The sequence below is a fragment of the Notamacropus eugenii genome, chromosome 2 (genome assembly GCF_028372415.1).
Source record: "Notamacropus eugenii isolate mMacEug1 chromosome 2, mMacEug1.pri_v2, whole genome shotgun sequence".
Classification (NCBI taxonomy): domain Eukaryota; kingdom Metazoa; phylum Chordata; class Mammalia; order Diprotodontia; family Macropodidae; genus Notamacropus; species Notamacropus eugenii.
Genome location: NC_092873.1, coordinates 241,655,766 through 241,674,137, shown reverse-complemented (window position 1 = coordinate 241,674,137; position 18,372 = coordinate 241,655,766). Strand labels below are relative to the sequence as shown.

Here is an 18,372-nt window from a genome sequence, read left to right as displayed (position 1 = left end):
CTCATTCCCCACAAGAATGCAAAGCATCCTTATTTCTTTCAGCTAGTCACATAAGGCATATTCTTCAGCCCCTTCAGCATTCTTTTTCAGATGCTCTAAGCTTAAAGGGGCCTTTCCTGATCCCTCTTCCAAACGCTCAACAACTGTTAGTCTTCCCTACTACTTCCCATCTACTTTGTGTCTTGTTTATATACATGTGACATATATATATATATATATATATGTATGTATAGATAGATATAGACACACCCATAGATATACATAAACACACTTAGTAAGCATTTAATAAACATTTATGGTGCTCTGATCTACGAAAAGTAGCATGGTACTATCATCTCACTGTCTCTAGAGACTATGCTTCATTTAATACAGCCCAAGATGATGATACCTTTTGGGGAGTACATATCCTATTCTTAATTTATGAGTTTCAGTCTACAGAAATGCTTGGATCTCTTTCAGATGACCTGATATTTAGTGATGGCTTACCCATCTCTTATAATTGTGAAGTTGGCTTTTTGAACTCAGGTTTAAAACCTTACACTTATACCTGTCAAATTTCATCTGACTAGATTCAGCCCATTAATACAATATCTTGATTCTGTACTCCAGTGTTTTAGCTATCCTTTCCAGGTTTGTGTCATCTGCAAAGCTGAAAAACCTTTATCCAAATCTATGTCTTCTTCCAAACCAGTAATAAAAATGTTCAGCCATACAAAAACAAGAATCAATCTCTAGGGCCTTCTAAGTGGACATTGAACCATTACTGATTAATTTTGGGGGCTGATCATTCATCCAATTCTGAATCCAGATAATCTCTAATGAATATAATTTAATCCAGCTGATGAATTAGCTCTTCTTTCTCCTTGTCTAAAAGAATAATTAACACAATTTGTCAGATATTTTTCTGAAATCTAAATAAACAATCTTGGTGCCTAAAAATTGGTAATGAGACAGACATATCTTTCTCCTCTCAGTAGAGAGGTTAGGGACTATCAATGTGGAATGTGGTATAAATATGTTTTTGCTCTGTTGGTTGGTTTCACTTAACTTTGATTTTTTTTGTTATAAGGGAAGTTTTAGTGGGATTAGGAAATGGAATTAGGGGAAAATAAATATAATGTAAAAAATTTGAAATCAATACCCAAATATTCATTTGGATTTATGATTTCATTGATGGGACCATGCTTCCCAGCATACCTGAGTGTTAAGATTTAACCCTTTTTAAGAGGCTTTGTGCCATATGAAAAAAAAAAAAAAAGAAATTTAGCATACAATCTATCAGACAGGTAACCAAACACTTGCTCCCCAGTGGGATGAAGCCTTGTTTTGTTGTTGTTGTTCATTGGCCTTACTTATTGGTTAATAAAAAGTTTCCTACAGCCAGCCTCTTTTTCCTTTTAAATTTGCTTTTCCACACAATTCATGTTCAGCATTCATTTATTTTTTAAATAAAATTTTGATCTTTTGTTATTCCCGTTTCCTTATTCTTTTCCTGTCCTTTCCCCAAGTGCCTTCTTTTATGATAATTTTTTTTTAACGGCAAGTTCCACAAAACTAACCCAAATATCAAAGTACAAATTAGCTATCTACAGTGTTCCACACCATGTCCTCTACTTCAAAGAAAGAAGGAGCTGGGAAGGGATGGGATGTATATTCATGTGGCTGGGCTAACCTTATTCATTGTTATTCTGCAGCATTCAGTCTTGATTGTTTTGTTGTTCTTTCCATTCAGTGTAATTGTTTTCCTGTCTCTCCTTACCTCACTTTGCATCAGTCTTGCTGTTTCTCTATAATTCATTATATTCATCATTTCTTATAGCACAGCAATAATATTCCATTATAACCATGCACCAGTTTGTTTAGCCATTCCCCAATCAATGGGTATTCATTTTATTTCCAATTCTGTTACCACAAAAAGTGCAGCTGCAAATATTTTGATGTGTGTAGCTTCCATTTATCTATTTTAGTAGTATACAATAATTATATGTTGGGATATACTGTTTATAAGTGGTGTGATTAACTGGTAAAATAAACTGATAACATTTTTTCAGCTATTCAACAAACATTTATTAAGTGGCTATTCTGGGTTAGGCCAAGGGGGAGACAAAGATTAAAAAACAAAGTCCTTGCCCACCAGGAGCTTACAGTCTAGTAAGGTGTAAATGACACATAAACCAATAATTATAATACAAAATTGAACACAAGTGCTTAAGAAATACACCAAAAAAAGTGCTTCAAGGATTAGGAGAGAACTTCTGTCTTGGAGAAGATCAAGGACAGCTTTGTAGAGCAGGTGTTATTTGAACTGGGCCTTAAAGATAGGTAGGAATTGTCATTTGGCATACTAGAGAAGCATTTCAAGTAAAGGAAACATTAAGTGTATATTGTACAATACTATTTATTGCACAGGTAGTAAGATCATACTTTATAACCACTGTAACATTCTGTTGTAGCAATAAAGGGTTTCTTGTTCTTAGTTTAGTGTAACCAGACCCTTGTGACATATGAAAGATTTAACCTTTTAATTTTTTTCTTTAAAATGAAGAGATGCATCCCTGATGGCCATGAGGAGGCGCATTGAAGGTTTGACACCTGAAGAAATCAGAAATCTTTCCAGAGATGAAATGCATATGCCTACAACTATGGAGGACTTTGGAATGGCTTTAAAAAAAGTTTCTAAGTCAGTATCTGCTGCGGACATTGAAAGATATGAAAAATGGATATATGAATTTGGATCATGCTAAATTCTTTTTTTAAAGTAAACTGTGAGAAAACCTGCCTTATGTTGTTTCAATAGTAATGAAAAGTAGTATTTCATTGCACTGAGTGCTATATTTTTTTAAACTTTCATAATGATAATTATAAAAGAACTCATGATTCTGAATAAATGTAATTTTTTTAAGCTGCAGGGAAATTTGACTCAATTTGTTACTTTTGCATTAAATCTTGTTTACTTAAAAGTATTTCATAATTAATGCTTATTTTAGGCCATACCTTCATATTCACAAGATTATACCTCATTTTTCACTTTTTCAACTGTTAATAGAGGGGAAAAGCTGAACAGCCACTTTTCAATCTAAGTAGTAATGGAGCCAGCTCTGACCTCAGGCTCCAACACTCATGGATATAATTTTTAAGAACTGTTTTTTTCATTTAGGTAAACCAAAGGGAAAATAATTTGGAACAAGGACCTACACTACCTTTCCTCCTGCTTGCCAGATTCTGTGCGAGGCTGGAGAAGGCTTTCGTTACTTTACCTATTTCACTAGTCATTTGAAGATGTATGCAGCTGACTCTATTTTCATGTCCCTGAGTAGCAGAATGTTGCTGTAGGGACAGGTAAATACTTGTTTTCCAAAGTATTATTCAGCTTATTTTGGGAGCTCAATCCAAGACATTTTGTAAATGATATAAAATTGACAAATCAAGTGAGTTATAAAACCTTAAATTATTTCCCTTGTACTTTCCCCTTCTAAATACATAGAATAAATTTCTATGTATAAATTTGCTTCTAAATACATACGAAAGTCCCATAAAACTAGAACTGGATAGTTGAGCACAGAGACCCTGTCATCTTATGGAGATTTCACTAAAACGTTGTTTCTTTAATATTCTTTAAAGCTTAGTAAACTTTTTGTGGCTCAAAATAATTGTTCCATTTTCAGGTATTCCATTGAAATACCAGTGTTAATAAATAATACTTTGTATTTAAGTCCATTCATATATTAATTGCAATGAAAAGCAAAGTAAAAATACCTAAGTAAAATTAAGTAGATCACTACTAGATTCTTTTAAAACATAATATTTGTTTGCTCACTAAAATTTAGTAACATCGTCATTGATTTCTATTGTGGAGAATGAGTCACCAGCATAAGTTTTGACCTATCACATCCCAATAAGTGTATACACCCAACTCTTTCCCTCCCCAAGAGATTTCCTTTGCAGTAAGAATGGCACTTGACAATTCCATTTGGATCCTGCTAAGTAGTCGTAGTACAGGTACAATGAAGTAATAATCTATCTCAAGGGTCTTTATCAAAATCATAAATGTTATATAAAAATACAAGTTAAATAGTTAAAAAAGTGTTTTATTCTGGGGCTGCTCTTAAGTTTAGCTTTTCATAAAGTGCTTAAAGTAAGACCTCATACATTACAATTAAAAATTAGATGTAATTTTCTTAATAAGGCATCTGGAATTATTGGCTTAAAGTCTTTTTTGGTATGCAAATATAGATACTTCAAGTCTCTCCATATTTTATTTCAATTTGGCTAATTTTGCTGCTCTCCTGTTCCTTAGAAAGTCATATCTGACATTACCAGTCAGGTAATTTCACATGTTTTATCCTTATTCTTCAATCTCTCTTAGAAGGCCAAGTTTAGTTATGGTACTGTTCTTCAATATATTTTTATTTCTTATTTGAATTATACTTTTTCATTAAATGATTGGAAATTATGAACCAAGTAGCAAATTCCACAATGGGAAAATGGGGTAAGGATGTGTTAAATACATATTTTCTCTTCAGGATTATCCTTTGATTTCACTGTTGTCTCTAAGAAGTCAATAGGGTAGTACCCATGGTAGACCACTTTATCCAAGTGAAGAATTCCCCTGAAATTCAAAAGGATATGTCTTATTGTAATACAGAGTAGAGTAAATTTTCCTACTAGATAAGGATACAGGTTTTTCTTCAGTTTATTTTGACCTACAATAATAACAGATTCTAAAATAACAGATCCACTAAAAAAGGGAGCTGGGACAGTAATAGTAATGCATTCTCAATGGGGAAGGGGAAGAGAGATGGGTACGGTGGAAGTACCACTGGAGTTTCCAGATCACTGGCTAGAGAATGGTCCTGAGAGAAGTGGGAATCTCCAACTTACAGGCTAAGAAAAAAGATTGCAAACCTAGAAAAAAAAGGATGTTATTCCTACCTTCTAGGCACAAAGATTGAAAACATGGTGTTTTAAATAATTATTCTTTGCTAATAACATTTTAATATACTATACTAACAGGTACATAGTATGCTAGTAGTACTACTAGTGCCTATTAAGATACGACTGGCATACTATGTACCTGTTAGTATAGTATATTTGAACATTAACATACTGTTAATAGTATATTAGTATATAAACGATGAATGAAGTATATCAGAATTGTACTTTAGGCTGTCATAATTTCTTTCTTGGGCCATGACAAAATCCAAGCATCTAAGCACCAAAAGAGCTATGAAGAAAGACTTATTAATAAAAGTGGATCTTCACATAGATGGTCACAATATTAACACAGCAGTGTCTGTCAGCCATAGTCTTAGAATATAACCCATATTTCTAGGAAGGTGCTACTATTGTGGGGGTGAATGGAGGAGTGGGAACATTTACTGAGTCTGTCCATTTACCTAAATGACAAAGTGGAGTGGCAGGAAGAAAGGAAAGCTAGAGTGGTAGTTTCCATAAAAATGAGAATTACTTACTTGGATTCATAATTAGGGAAAAGCACCTTTAAGATGGCTATTACTATAGCTGCTCCTATAATTCCAAGCACTGTGATATTCATAAACATAAAAAGTACTGGGAAAACATTAATCCAGAATTTGCACATATATTTTCTGAAGTCCTCCATCAACTGGCAAATAACCTAAAAAGAAAAAAAAAGTTAAGCTGTATGGGGTCTTAGCTTTAAAGATGGTAGAACTAAATCAAGGCAGATTCTTCATCTTATGTTTCTGTTCCCTGGTCAGCTGACCATTGATGGAAAAGGTCACAAAACATGTTGATTTTACCCAGTATAAAGTCATTATGACACTCAGTCTCTGTTTCTTTGAAATTCTTACCCCAACCAACAATTTTTCTCATATCCAGCTACAACTAAAACTTATTAAGTATCTACCCTTATTCCCCCATCTTCACTGCACTTACCCTGCTATAATGCTCCATTCCTGTAATACCTCAAAAGTTCTTTACCTCTGTCCATCTCCCAGAAGGAATACTTCTCTTTTTAAAGACTGACTCTCCACTTAATAATCCTAGATTCTGACTTTTCTGGGACATCTTTAATTTCCCTCTTCCTGTCTCTCCAACAAACTGTCTACAAACACATTCATATATCCTCTGTTCTTTAAAAATTAAAACCCTTTTGCATTGGTCTTGCCCACAATAGTGATCTCTTCTGTTCCATGAGGAATCCCCCAGGCTTCCTGGGGGATTAATGACTTAGCCTTTCTCATGCCATGCTGAATCTCCTGTGTGCAGTTGGAGTGCTAGCTGTACTTCGACATGCCTGTGGACTTCTCTGCTGCTTTGGCTTCCTGTTGAATTAATCCCATGTATTAAGCAAAGGCTGCTAAAGTTAATGATACTTGTAGTCTAGCCTGCAGTTCAGTAAACTGATGAGTAAATTTTCAGTTGCTTTAATTTTTGAAACCATTCTTAAAAAACTCATTGTTAGAAAACTGGACTTTTGCTGACCTTGTAATCTACTAAAATGACAGGCTGCTGAAGGATTCTTGAGAACATTCCACATTCAGAAGTTTTGTAAAGGGGTTGAAAGGGGGAGTGTCTTTAATGTTTATTTTAAAATAAAATAAGTTCCTGTCTTTTAAAAAAACAACACTAAAACCCTTTCCCTCGATCTTTCTTGGGTATTTTACTCATGGGACTCCTGCCACTTCAAGTTAAAATTTCATTTCTCCTCTCTACTACCAAACTTAAAAATAAATTTACAGATAATTTCTCCATTTTCTTACTATCTAATAAATCCTTATTCCCTTGCAATTTGGCTTCTGAGCTCAACACTGACAGTACTCTCTCAATGACCTTATTTCCAAATATACTTTTAATTTTCTGTCATTACTGTCCTTGACCTCTCTCTGCAATATTTAGTACTACTAGTAAATCCTTGACACTCCTACCTCCTTTTTCTTTCATGATCTCATACTCCCCTGGTTCTGTCTTGGTGAAGATAACTTTCCTAACTCCTTTTCCTCTTCCCCTGAGTGAGTTCAAATTCAGCATATTCAGACTTTCTGCCAAAATGGCTACCTGAACAGGAGACATACCACCCAGCTCCCATATACCAACTCTAGCAAAATCCTGAAGTTTGCTGAAGAGCAAATAATGATCAAAAAATCCAATGAGAAAGTACAATAAGTGATATCTTTCATCTAAGAGCTGCAAGAAAAGTCAGCCAAAATCCCAGGGTGACCTTTCAGCAAAGCCAATACCATTTCAGGCTAAGCTGCCAATACAACGAGAGATGGCACACATAGTCTTCAAGGCCGTGTCCAGAAGAAGCAAGAGTAAGGATCTCCTGACAACGCCTCAGGATGGTTAGAAAGTCCCAGAGGACCTTTAAAAAAACTCTGAGAAATAGCAGCAGACAGTAACCAGAATGATGCCCAACCTGGACAGCCCAAGCTAGGTGCTCTGAGGTCTCTAAAACCATCATAAGATGACAAAGAGGGCAGGAAAGAGCCTGAGGGGTGAAAGTGGGATAGTGATGGAGGTCAACAAAGGAACCCAAGGTCCCTAGGACAAGATCAAACTTGGCAGATGAGCTCACCAAAAAGAGCTGCAAGGAGGCTCCCAATTCAGGAACTCAAAGCTAGAAAGATGAGTAAATCAAAGAAAACACCCACCAGTATCAGTTAAGTATTGCAAATTTAAGGTGCTCCAAAAGGAAGAAGTCTCTAATAATTGCAAACAGATACTCAAAGGAAAAAATGGACTTTTCACAAGGAATACATCAATACCTAGAAGAAATGAAGCAAAGGAGAAAAAAGGAAAAGCCCCTTTCTATTAAACCTAGAAGACAAAGATAAAGTCCTCCTTTAAAAGAAGGGTAATGTCAGCCAAAATCCAGAATACCCACATTCAAGAAAAAAAAATACTACTAGTATCTAGGAAGAAGGACTTCAAGTATACAAGAACTGATAACTTCTACCATAAAGCAGGGGAGATCTTGGTTTATTATTATTTATTTACAAAAGATAAAAATGTGGGCTTATAACCAAAAATACTGTAAAGCTGAATTAAATCCTACAAGAGAAAAGAAAAAGTACCTTTAATGTAATAAAATATTCTCAAGCATTTGCTATAAAAAAGACCAGACCTGAATAGGAACTTGAAATACAAACACAACAGTGAAGAGAAATTTACCTAGAAAGATAAATCTATGTGAGTAATAGAAGAGGCTCTATGACAGTGCTAACATTTTCATGGGGAAGAAGCCAAAAGTGTTCTCTCAGAACCTGTGTTTTTCATTATTGGCATTATTGAGAGAGTTAAATGAAAAGGAAGTCATGGGGGTGGAAAGAATCATTCTGAGGATTTTAAGAAAGGACAAAATAAGAAATACACTGGAAAAAAGGAAGAAGGGAGTGGAATTTGTTATTCCTCATAATTGGAGTGTGCAGGAATATAAGAACGTGAAGAGGGGAGGAGTAGGCATCACTTTTCTGAAATGGGGAAAATGAGGCTGAATGCACACATACACAAAGAACTTACCATAAAAACATATCAAGCTCAACAGGGAAACCAGCTGGGAGGAAAGGTTAAGATCATACCAAAGAGGGGACAGTCACATGCAAAATAAATCTGATGATAATGGGGGGATTTAAAAGCAAAAAAAATCCAAAAACCAAACAGATCTAAGGGAATGCCCATCAATTAGGGAATGGCTGAAATAATGGTATTCTGATGATTGTGGGGCTTGTCTCTACTATCACCATGCCCACCAAGGAAGGAAGGAAAGCCACTGTGGTGAGGGCTTTAGAGATTGGATCATTTGATCCTCACAACTACCCTGGAAGACAGGTGCTGCTATTATTATCCCCGCTTCACAAATGAGAAAATTGAAGCAGTGGTTCTGGGTCATGCAACTAGCATCTGAAGGGGGATTTGAATTCAGCTCTCCCTGACCCCAGATCCAGCACTCTGTTCCCTGTACCACCTACCTCCTCGGCAGGGCAAGTTCTTCCCCAGGTGGTTCAGTCATTTCTGACTTTTCATGACACCATTTGGGGTTTTTTGGCAGAGGTACTGGAATAGTTTGCCATTTCCTTCTCCAGCTCATTTGATATGCAGAAACCTGAGGCAAATAGGGTTAAGTGACTTGCCCAGGGTCACACAGCTAGTAAGTGTCTGAGGTCAGATTTGAACTCAGTCTTTCTGACTCCAGGCCTGGCTCTCTAGGTGTCTCTCTCCATTGTACTATCTTGCTGGCCAGTCTTCTCCAGGAGCTGTGATACGGTATTGATATCACAGGCCCAGTTTAAAAAAAAAAATCACATAAAAATCATATGATGATTTCTATTTTAAAGGATCTAAAGGACTCCAACCCTTAATCCTTCCATTAATTTGTGTGCTGCCACTGTTTCTTCTTGTATTGGCCTATACTTTAAAGAAAATAAGAGATACTGACATTTACCTTGTATGAAGATGGAGGCCCTGCTCTAAGTGGAGTTTCTGGTAACTTGCCAGGCAATGTGTCTTCATTGATTGTCGTTTCCACGTTCCTGATAAGGTACTGACTGGTTGTCTGCAAAGGACTAGGGCTATCTACAGAAATAGGAGGACCAAAGTTAACCGAACGCTTCTAGCTCCTTTATATGTACTCTCTACTACTAACTTTAAGGTTAGTAAATAAGATTAAGGTCATAAAACTCATAGTATGTACAGAAATCAACATCACCTAATTATCTAGACTTATTATAACTAGCATTTTTAAAAGAAAACCATAAAAGTAACCATATCTCTTACTGAATAAAAAGTGAGGTTTATCTCTTCTTTAAAAATGTGTAGGATAACTCAACTCAAGCAAAAATAAATTTTAACTGAAGTAGCAAAAAAAGTTTCTGTTTTTCAAAAGTGAAGTAATTTTCTCCTTTAAAAGAGAACTTTAAAACAAAGATACTTAATGTTCTACTTAAGAGTAGACAATTATGGCAGAAGAGATCTACTAAATCACAGAATGGCCCATAGGATCATATATCTAGAGCTATAAGGAACCTCAGAGGCCATCTAGTCAACTTCTTCCCCTCCAATTTAACAGTAAAGAAACTAAAGTTCAGGAAGGTTAAGTGATGCCCAAAGTCACAGGTAATAAGAATCAGGAGGATCTGAGCCCTGGTTCTCCAGTCAACACTTTTTTCCCTGCCCTATACTTCTATAAGTATATAAAAGGGAGACTCCTATAAACCCTTGAATATAAATCCAAAACAACACAAAAGACTTTCTGAAAAAAGTTTATTTCCTAATAACATTACTGTGATTAAAAATATGCATCAGCAATTACAAACAGTAAAATATTTTATAAGGATGTAGGACAAAGCTTAGTCTGGATCTCATTTAGGATCTCATTTACTACACTTCCAAAGTTCTCAAACTGCTAAAAGATAGGAAAGTCCATTCTCTTTTAACATCACTATGGAACATCATGATCTCAGAAGAATCAAGTGACCTAAATGACCTTGGGGCAATGGAAAAGGCACATGATGGGTCTAAGTAGGCTGTATCAATTTACCACTGAATTTGTGAATAATTGGCATGACAAGTCATTGAGAACATGTATTACTGAAACAGCTGGTGGGCCAGTCACTCCATCAAGAGTCAAGAGTGGGGCAATGAATCCCAAGTGTTATAGTGAGATCCTTGAATTTAAGAGGAAACAAATGTAACCTGCTTTCCTCTTCTTTGGATCAGAAAGAACCTAGAGATTACAAATGCTGTATATGCTAACTTTTATGGTTATTTCATCTGTTAGTTTTGCTTTACTTATTCTCTGTTATTATAAAGTGGACAGGGAAGGGTGAGTCTACTGGAAAATGACTATGGTATTGAAATAATTATTAATAAACCTAAAAATAAGAGGAGTACCTCCAGTATACAGAATGGATTCTTCAGAGAGGATTTCTGGAAAGATGTAGACAGGAGAAGGTATGAATGAATACCATCTATGCAGGTATTAATGATCAATGAAAAGTGTATCCATAGCAATAAGATAACTGATTCATTAGAGCACCGAAGCATAAAAAACGTATTTTAATACTCAAGTGTTAAACAAATATTCATCAAGAAAGGTATTTTTCTTAACTTAGTATTTACTCAGCTCATGTATATACAGTTACCTTTTCTTGAGAGATTAGGAAGTGTAAATAAAATGTCATTGTCTCTGGGAATAGAATACAGAATGCTTTCCTCCAAAGGAATGGTATAATTTGAACGTCTTTGAACTCTCTGATTCTTAACTAAAATACCAACTTCAATCACGTCCTTTTGTTGAGCCTATGAAAGATAAAATAACCAATTACTCTTTGTTTTAAATAATGCCACTGGATCATACATAAACATGAACCCCATTTCCCTGTTTGATCTCTTTCTGTAGGTTGCCAACTTTAGTAATCTAGAATAATTGCTTTTTTCCACATTGGGGAAAGTTTTGGGATCTTAACATATTTTTGTCTGCTTTGGCACATTTCTGTAGTCCCTACTTTCAGTTCCATTTAATTTAATCCATAGTCCAACCTATGACAGAGGTAAAAACCATGTCTAATTGCTTCATTTCCTCCCTCTAAGAGTATTCATAAATGAGCTAAGAGAGGAATGTAATTGATAATTTTTATGCCAAATATGACAGTAGAAAAAAAATGTAAAACAGAAACTCCAAAAAGTTGGGGGATTTGGGGTTTAAAGGCTCCTTTATGATTACAGAAGGTCAATTCTTAAATTCTTTTTCCCAAACAAGTTAGAAACATGATAGAAGAAAACACAATCTAAAATTCACAAAATTCATGGCACAATTGCTTCTAATTTTTAATGTAATTACTAAGTTTGAAATAAGTAAGTATGCTCTCTTACTTGCTTCCCGTCAATCTCTACTACCTCTTCTTGAATGGCAATCATTTGCACATTGGAGGTAGATGCCAGAGGCCACTGATGAACTAATATCCGTACACTGACAGTGCCAAAATATCCCTCGACCTTCAGGTTTTCTAAATTTTCATCTTCCACTATAAAAAAAGGAATAATATTGTTAAACAGAAATAATCATAAAATGATTTCTAAGTTTAATTAATTAGTTTAATGATATTTACACAGAATAAAACAGCCAATGTTGCACCCCCTTTAATGGCTTTACCTCTTCATCTCCATCCTCACTGCTGATGCAAATCTACAAGAACAGCATAGATAAAATTGCTATCAAATCTTGTACTTATATGCTTTTGAAATAAATAAATGCAGGATAGTCCAGAGTTTCTCTGATGCTACTCTAGGAACATCTCTAGATTCTCATGATCATTAGCAAGGTGTTAATAGAGGCAACCTTGGTAAAGTTTGTCTATAGTGCAGCCAAGAAGGAACTCTGAATACTACTTGCCTCCAAGGTAAATGCATCCCAGTGACACAAGGGAGCCCCAACACAGTGATGGTGCATGGGTGTCCCCAGTTTTTCCCTGAAAAGGAACTATTTTGAATTAAATCTTTCAATCACCCACGGTAGTGAAGGGAAGTTACTAGTCACAAACTCCTGTTCAACAATAATGCCCACCGGTTGCAGAGGTAGGACAAAGCAGCAGTAAATGGCTTGGAAGTCAACCAGGGAAAGCTCTAACATCTAATGGTAGAAAATAATCAACAGCCAGAGGATCCTGCAAGATACCACAAAGCAATGCTCACCAAGGGAACTGCTGCAAAATAAATACTACCATTTAGTTTGTGTCCCTTAAACCATGATGATCATGATGTTCATCGTGACATTTCTGTAGCACTTTTAAGATTTGCAAAGCATTTTATATACAATATTTAACTTGATTCTTAAAATAAGCCTCTGACATAGATGCCATTATTATTCTCATTTTCCCTTCCAAACAGAGGCTGGCTCAAAGAGGTCTTTTAAGTGTTTGAGACCAGATCTGAACCCAGGTCTTTGTGACTGCAAGACCAGTACCATACTTCGTTGCCTTTATGTGTGTGGTACCTAGATATAACAGATTTCAGTTAAGGATTATTTGCCAAACAGGAATAAAAATGTATATTTATTAATGTAACAGAGATATGATGTGGCCCAACCTGATCCCATTCTAGAATATTCTGTCAAACTCTTTAATCACCTAGGAATGGACATAAACATGTGATTTCCATAAATACCATGATGTATTACTATAAGCACTACTGGAATAACTGGTTTCTCCCATGCAATCTCATCCACCTCTGAGGCTTCAGTAACATCTCTATGCATACGAAAATCTGTATCTCTAGCCCCAACTTCTTTCTTGAATACATCTTGCCACACAATTCTAGCTGCCTCTTGAACATCTGTACCTGAGTGCCCTGCTGGCAGAGTCCATACAAACACATCTAAAATCAAGCTTGTTATCTTTACCATCCCTCCCTCCCCCCCAAAAAAGAGTTCTTCTTCCTGCATTTCCTGTATGTGTTCATGGTACAACCACTGACCCAGACAAGAGTCTTGCTGACTCCAGCTGTAATCCTTGATTTCTCCCTTTCTCTCCTCCTTCACATAAATCCAGTCCACATATCCATCCCCTATTCCACTCCATTGCCATAATCCTACTTTATTACCACAATATCCTTAAGTGGTCCATGCGCTTGTCCCACCCATCTAACTCCTTTAACGTGCCAGACTCATTTTCCTAAAGCATAGCTCTCTCTGATCACCTCACTCTACTGTTCACAAGCTATCAATGGCTCCCCACTGGCTACGAAATAAGCCCCTAGCTCCTCAGCCTAGTGTGCAACAAGTTAGCCTCCACACATTAGTCACAACCTAATCTTCAATTACTGCACATCCCCTTATAGGCACCTTTTTCCCAGTGCCCATACTGCCCCAGGCACTTTGGTGAGAGAAAAGCCCTGCACAGACTCATGCAGAGGAGGTACCCAGGAATGGGGAGGTAGCAGAGTAAAGCAGGATGTGTTGCAATGGGCAGTTTTCCCAATCTCAGGTGATTATTGAGGGTAGAAGATCCTATAGACATGTCCCATAAAGGCATGTCTCTTACACCCAGTCTCCTCAGCCCCAGACATCTATGAGCACCTTTGAGAGAAGGAACTGCATTGTTGGCTTTTTCTTGGGGTGGGGGGTAGAGGGTGTTTTTCTTTGTATCCCCAGCGCTAAGCATACTAACTAGCACTAGTAAATCCTTACCTAATGACAGCTGACTGACTGATCATGAAGCATTTCTAATACAAGGTCCTGATCCTTCTCTAAATATTTATAACATTTAATATGACCTCTCTTACGACATTAATCACTGTCTGTCTTATAATAACTTGTGCATGTCTTATTTCCCCTACTATGAGCTAATGGAAGTCATGAATTCTGTCTAATTCACCTTTGTACCCTCCATACCACCACTGCTTTATACAGGTGGGTGGTAAACTGCTGTTTGCTAGACTAACAAATTTTGAATTCATCAGCTAATATTAAAAGGCAGCCTGTGGCCTGGCTAAAAATTGGAAACTTACTCTGTACAACTGACAGCATAGTCATGATTCCTGAATACATTATTCACAGAATCTTTCATTTATTTCAATGGTTCCTTACCTTTGACATTCCTAACACAGTATAAAATAGGCAGGTAGGTAGTTCAGTACTAGGACACAGGACTACCTGGAAGAAGGAAGACATAAATTCAAGTCCCAGACACTCACTTACTAGCTGTGTGACCCTGGACAAATCACAATCTCTCTTTGCCTCAATTTCCTCTTCTGCAATATGGGGAAAAATAATAACACCTACCTCCCAGGGTTGTCATGAGGATACATGAAATAATATTTGTAAAGTGCTTTGCAAAGATGAAAGTGCTATATAAATGCTAGCTATTATTATTAATTTTAAAAAAGTATGAAGAATTTTTACAACCAGTGTCTGTGATAAAGGCCCCATTTCTAAAATATATAGAGAACTGAATCAAATTTACAAGAATACAGGAAAAAAAGCAACAGTAAACAAGAATTTCCCACTTGATAAATGGTCAAAGGAAATGAACAGGCAGTTTTCAGAGGAAGAAACTAAAGCTATCTACAATCATATGAAAAAATGCTCTAAATCACTATTGATTAGAGAGATGCAAATCAAAACAGCTCTGAGATACCATACCACACCTATCAGACTGGCCAACATGACAAAACGGGAAAATGATAAATGTTGGAGAAGATGTGGGAGAGTTGGAACACTAATTCATTGTTGGTGGAGCTGTGAGCTGATCCAACCATTCTGGAGAGCAATTTGGAACTATGCCCAAAGGACTATAAAAATGTGCATCCCCCTTTGACCCAGCAATACTGTTTCTAGGGCTGTATCCCAAAGAGATAATCACAATGGGGAAATGACCCACATGTACAAAACTATATCAGCTCTTTTTGTGGTGACCAAGAAGTGGAAACTGAGGGGATGCTCATCAATTGGGGAATGGCTGAACAAGTTATAGTATATGAATGTAATGGAATACTGTTGTGCTATAATAAATGACGAACAGGAAGACTTCAGAAAAACCTGGAAAGACTTCTATGAACTAATGGTGAGTGAAATGACCAGAACCAGGAGAACACTGTACACAGTAACAGTCACAGTGTGCGAGGACTGTTTCTAATAGATTTAGGCCTTCACTACAATGCAAGGACTTAAAACATTTCCAAAGGACTCTTGATGCAAAATGCCATTCACATCCAGAGAAAGAATTATAGAATTGGAACTCAGAATGAAAGACCATTTTCTATTTTGTTAAGTTTTGTTTTGTTTTTTTCTCATGGTTTCTCCCATTCATTTTAATTCTGCTATGCAAGATGACTAATAAGAAAGTGTGTTTAATAAGAATGAATGTGTAGAACCTATATAAGATTGCATGCTATCTTGGGCAGGGAAGGGGGAAGGAGGGAAAGAGGGAGAAAAATTTAAAACTTATGGAAGTGATTGTTGAAAACTGATACAAAGTTGCACTGAATTTTGAGTCCGAGGAACTGGTTTAGAATCATGGCTCTGTTTCATAATGTGTGACCTGGTCTAAATCAATCTCCTTTCTGGGTCTGAGATTCCTGATCTCTAAAAGAAAGGGCCTCGTGGCTCTAGATTTATAAGTCAACGTAAGCCTTGATGTCAGGTACCACCCCTTTCCCTGTGAAGTCTGATAGTGGAATGGGACAGAAAATAAGGCAACAACAAACCAACCATTTGTGGAAGGAAGATGAATAAAATCAGTTGCTGTGAAGAAACACCCTGCCAGATAAAGTGTTGAGCCAGAGTCTCAGATAAATGAGAAGATTTGTTGGAAGGCAGAAATAACAATGGCTGTAGGGTATTGTGGTCTACTGGAGCATTTGCATGTGACTAATTTTTAGGGTCTTAAAGTTTATAAATAAGAAACTGTGAGTTAAATAACTGTTTGGGGACACTGGGAAGATTATATTGAAATGTCTGACAGAAAGGGGAATTTATCTCATATGGCAAAAACAAATCAATGACTAACCACCAGGAAGTTCTGATTTGAGGCAATAAAGAATCTATAGAAAGAGGCAGAGAGAAGACACCACGCATGGAAGACATGAAAGGCTTCCAGCTGTCTTACTGACTGGAGCAGCCCCCAGAGGCTCAGTAGAATGTAGAGGGCTATTCTATGGTTCCATCTATGGGGGAACACCTTGCTGGTACTACAGGTTTTAGGTCTGTTTTACTGTAAACTGTGAGCTATGCTGTGAGAAGAATACTGGCTTTGGGTTGAGCAAAGCAGAATTCCTTATTATATGAAGGTCTGAGGAGCTCTCCAGGTCTCTGACTTAAGGGAACTTGTTGATATATACGTATATGGGTATATGTATATATATATACATATATACATATACACATATACTCTATGTGAATACACACACACACACACACACATATGTATTTATGTTGCCAAAATAGTGCAACATTTCCTCAATGTCTTATCAAGGGTGGCTATGAGCTAAAAGAGCTTGTCACTACTTCATTAGCTTATAGGAAGAGAAGAGCAATTTTGCCTAGAAGAAGTCCAGAAGGGAAAGAGCTAGCAGAGAAGTACCTTTGTGTAATATTCCTAAAGAGACCTAAGCTGTCAAGGGTGGCCCTATTCATGTACCTCCCTACTAGTCTGTAGGTATGGTTCCACTACTCCATGGACATTGTATATTAGAGGAAGATGGTGACCAAGGTTCATTGGTACACTGTTATATTATAATGATTCTTACACTAGTCTTTTATTGGGTAAATGTTATAATTATTCCCATTTTTGCTTTCTATGGAGATAATATTATGATATTTTTGCTCTTACCTTGTACTGAGTAAATGTCATGATTATTGTTTTTGTCTTGTTTTTAGTAAGTTTAGGAGTTAAAGATGTCATGGTTTTTTTTTTACATAAATCGAAGGCTCAGCTGTGGGGGCTCAGAAGCTGAAGTGACAAGTAATCACAAACAAACACCAAAGTTACTCCTACGGTCCTAAGAGTTGTCAATTGTAGACATGTGATACAGCCCTGGGAACCACAGAACTGCTAGTGTGAGTATGGGCTTGGGTGAAAGAGCCAGCTAAAGGAGAAAAAGCAGAGGTTTATGCCATACCCATGCTAGACTGAAATCCACAACATTCCCTTCCCCTCCCCCAACCCAATAAACATTCATTAAATGCCTTGCAAATATAATGAAAAAGGACTGGCCTTTCTCCTAACAGAGTTCATAATCTAGGATGGAAAGAACTTGTATGAAAATAACTATAATAATGTGTTAGCATAAGATTAAGTCCCTAAGAGAAGTTTAACAGAGAAGCATAAGTAATTTGAAGGCAGAGTGATTACTTTTGTTTGGAAGGTGGACAGTGAGGAGGAGAAGGCCCCTAGATTAGATCTTGAAAAAAGTGAAGCCATTATTTCAGTAGGCAGCTAGTAAGTGTCAAGTGTCAGTAGCCAAGAAATGTGATGGGTATATGCTTCAGGTGTAGTGAATAGCATGAGTTTTAAAAGGGCAGAACAAAACTGGGGAAACCAGTTTGGACGGAATATAATATGTATGTGGAGGAAAGCAGGATGAAACACTAATGGCAAGTTAAGCTGAAGCCAAATTATAGAGAGCCTTAAATATCAGCTTAAAGAACATGTGTTTTGTTCTATATTTACATTACTGAGTAACCTTAGCTTTTAGCAGAGAAGTTATATGATCAGACCTGGACATTAGAAAAATTACTTATGTAAAAGATGGATTGGAAATAAGAAAAGACTGAAGTCAGGGAGATCAATTAGGAGCTTATTACAACAGAACAATTGAGAGATAAAGAGGACCCAAACTGGGTCACAGTACTAAGAGCAGAAAATAAGAAAAAGGTGCTACAGATTATGAAGAAGT

At 36.6% G+C, this 18,372-nt stretch overlaps 2 protein-coding genes across 3 annotated transcripts in view; one reads left to right on the top strand and one right to left on the bottom strand.

Moving 5' to 3' along the window:
* Positions 1 to 2,908, top strand: part of KATNA1 (katanin catalytic subunit A1) — a 31,208-nt gene extending 28,300 nt beyond the window's left edge. The window contains exon 11 of the mRNA XM_072643677.1: positions 2,546 to 2,908. Coding sequence (XP_072499778.1) covers positions 2,546 to 2,744 — 199 coding nt within the window. The 3' untranslated portion in view covers positions 2,745 to 2,908. The remainder of the gene's footprint in view (positions 1 to 2,545) is intronic.
* Positions 2,043 to 18,372, bottom strand: part of GINM1 (glycosylated integral membrane protein 1) — a 28,652-nt gene continuing 12,322 nt past the window's right edge. The window contains exons 5-10 of one of the 2 annotated variants that reach the window (XM_072643680.1): positions 12,134 to 12,166; positions 11,854 to 12,024; positions 11,124 to 11,280; positions 9,425 to 9,555; positions 5,472 to 5,635; positions 4,073 to 4,609 (exon numbers count right to left, since the gene is read on the bottom strand). In XM_072643680.1, coding sequence (XP_072499781.1) covers positions 4,501 to 4,609; positions 5,472 to 5,635; positions 9,425 to 9,555; positions 11,124 to 11,280; positions 11,854 to 12,024; positions 12,134 to 12,166 — 765 coding nt within the window. In that variant the 3' untranslated portion in view covers positions 4,073 to 4,500. Of the gene's footprint in view, positions 4,610 to 5,471; positions 5,636 to 9,424; positions 9,556 to 11,123; positions 11,281 to 11,853; positions 12,025 to 12,133; positions 12,167 to 18,372 lie in introns of both variants that reach the window. The other variant, XM_072643679.1, reaches the window with a different exon arrangement.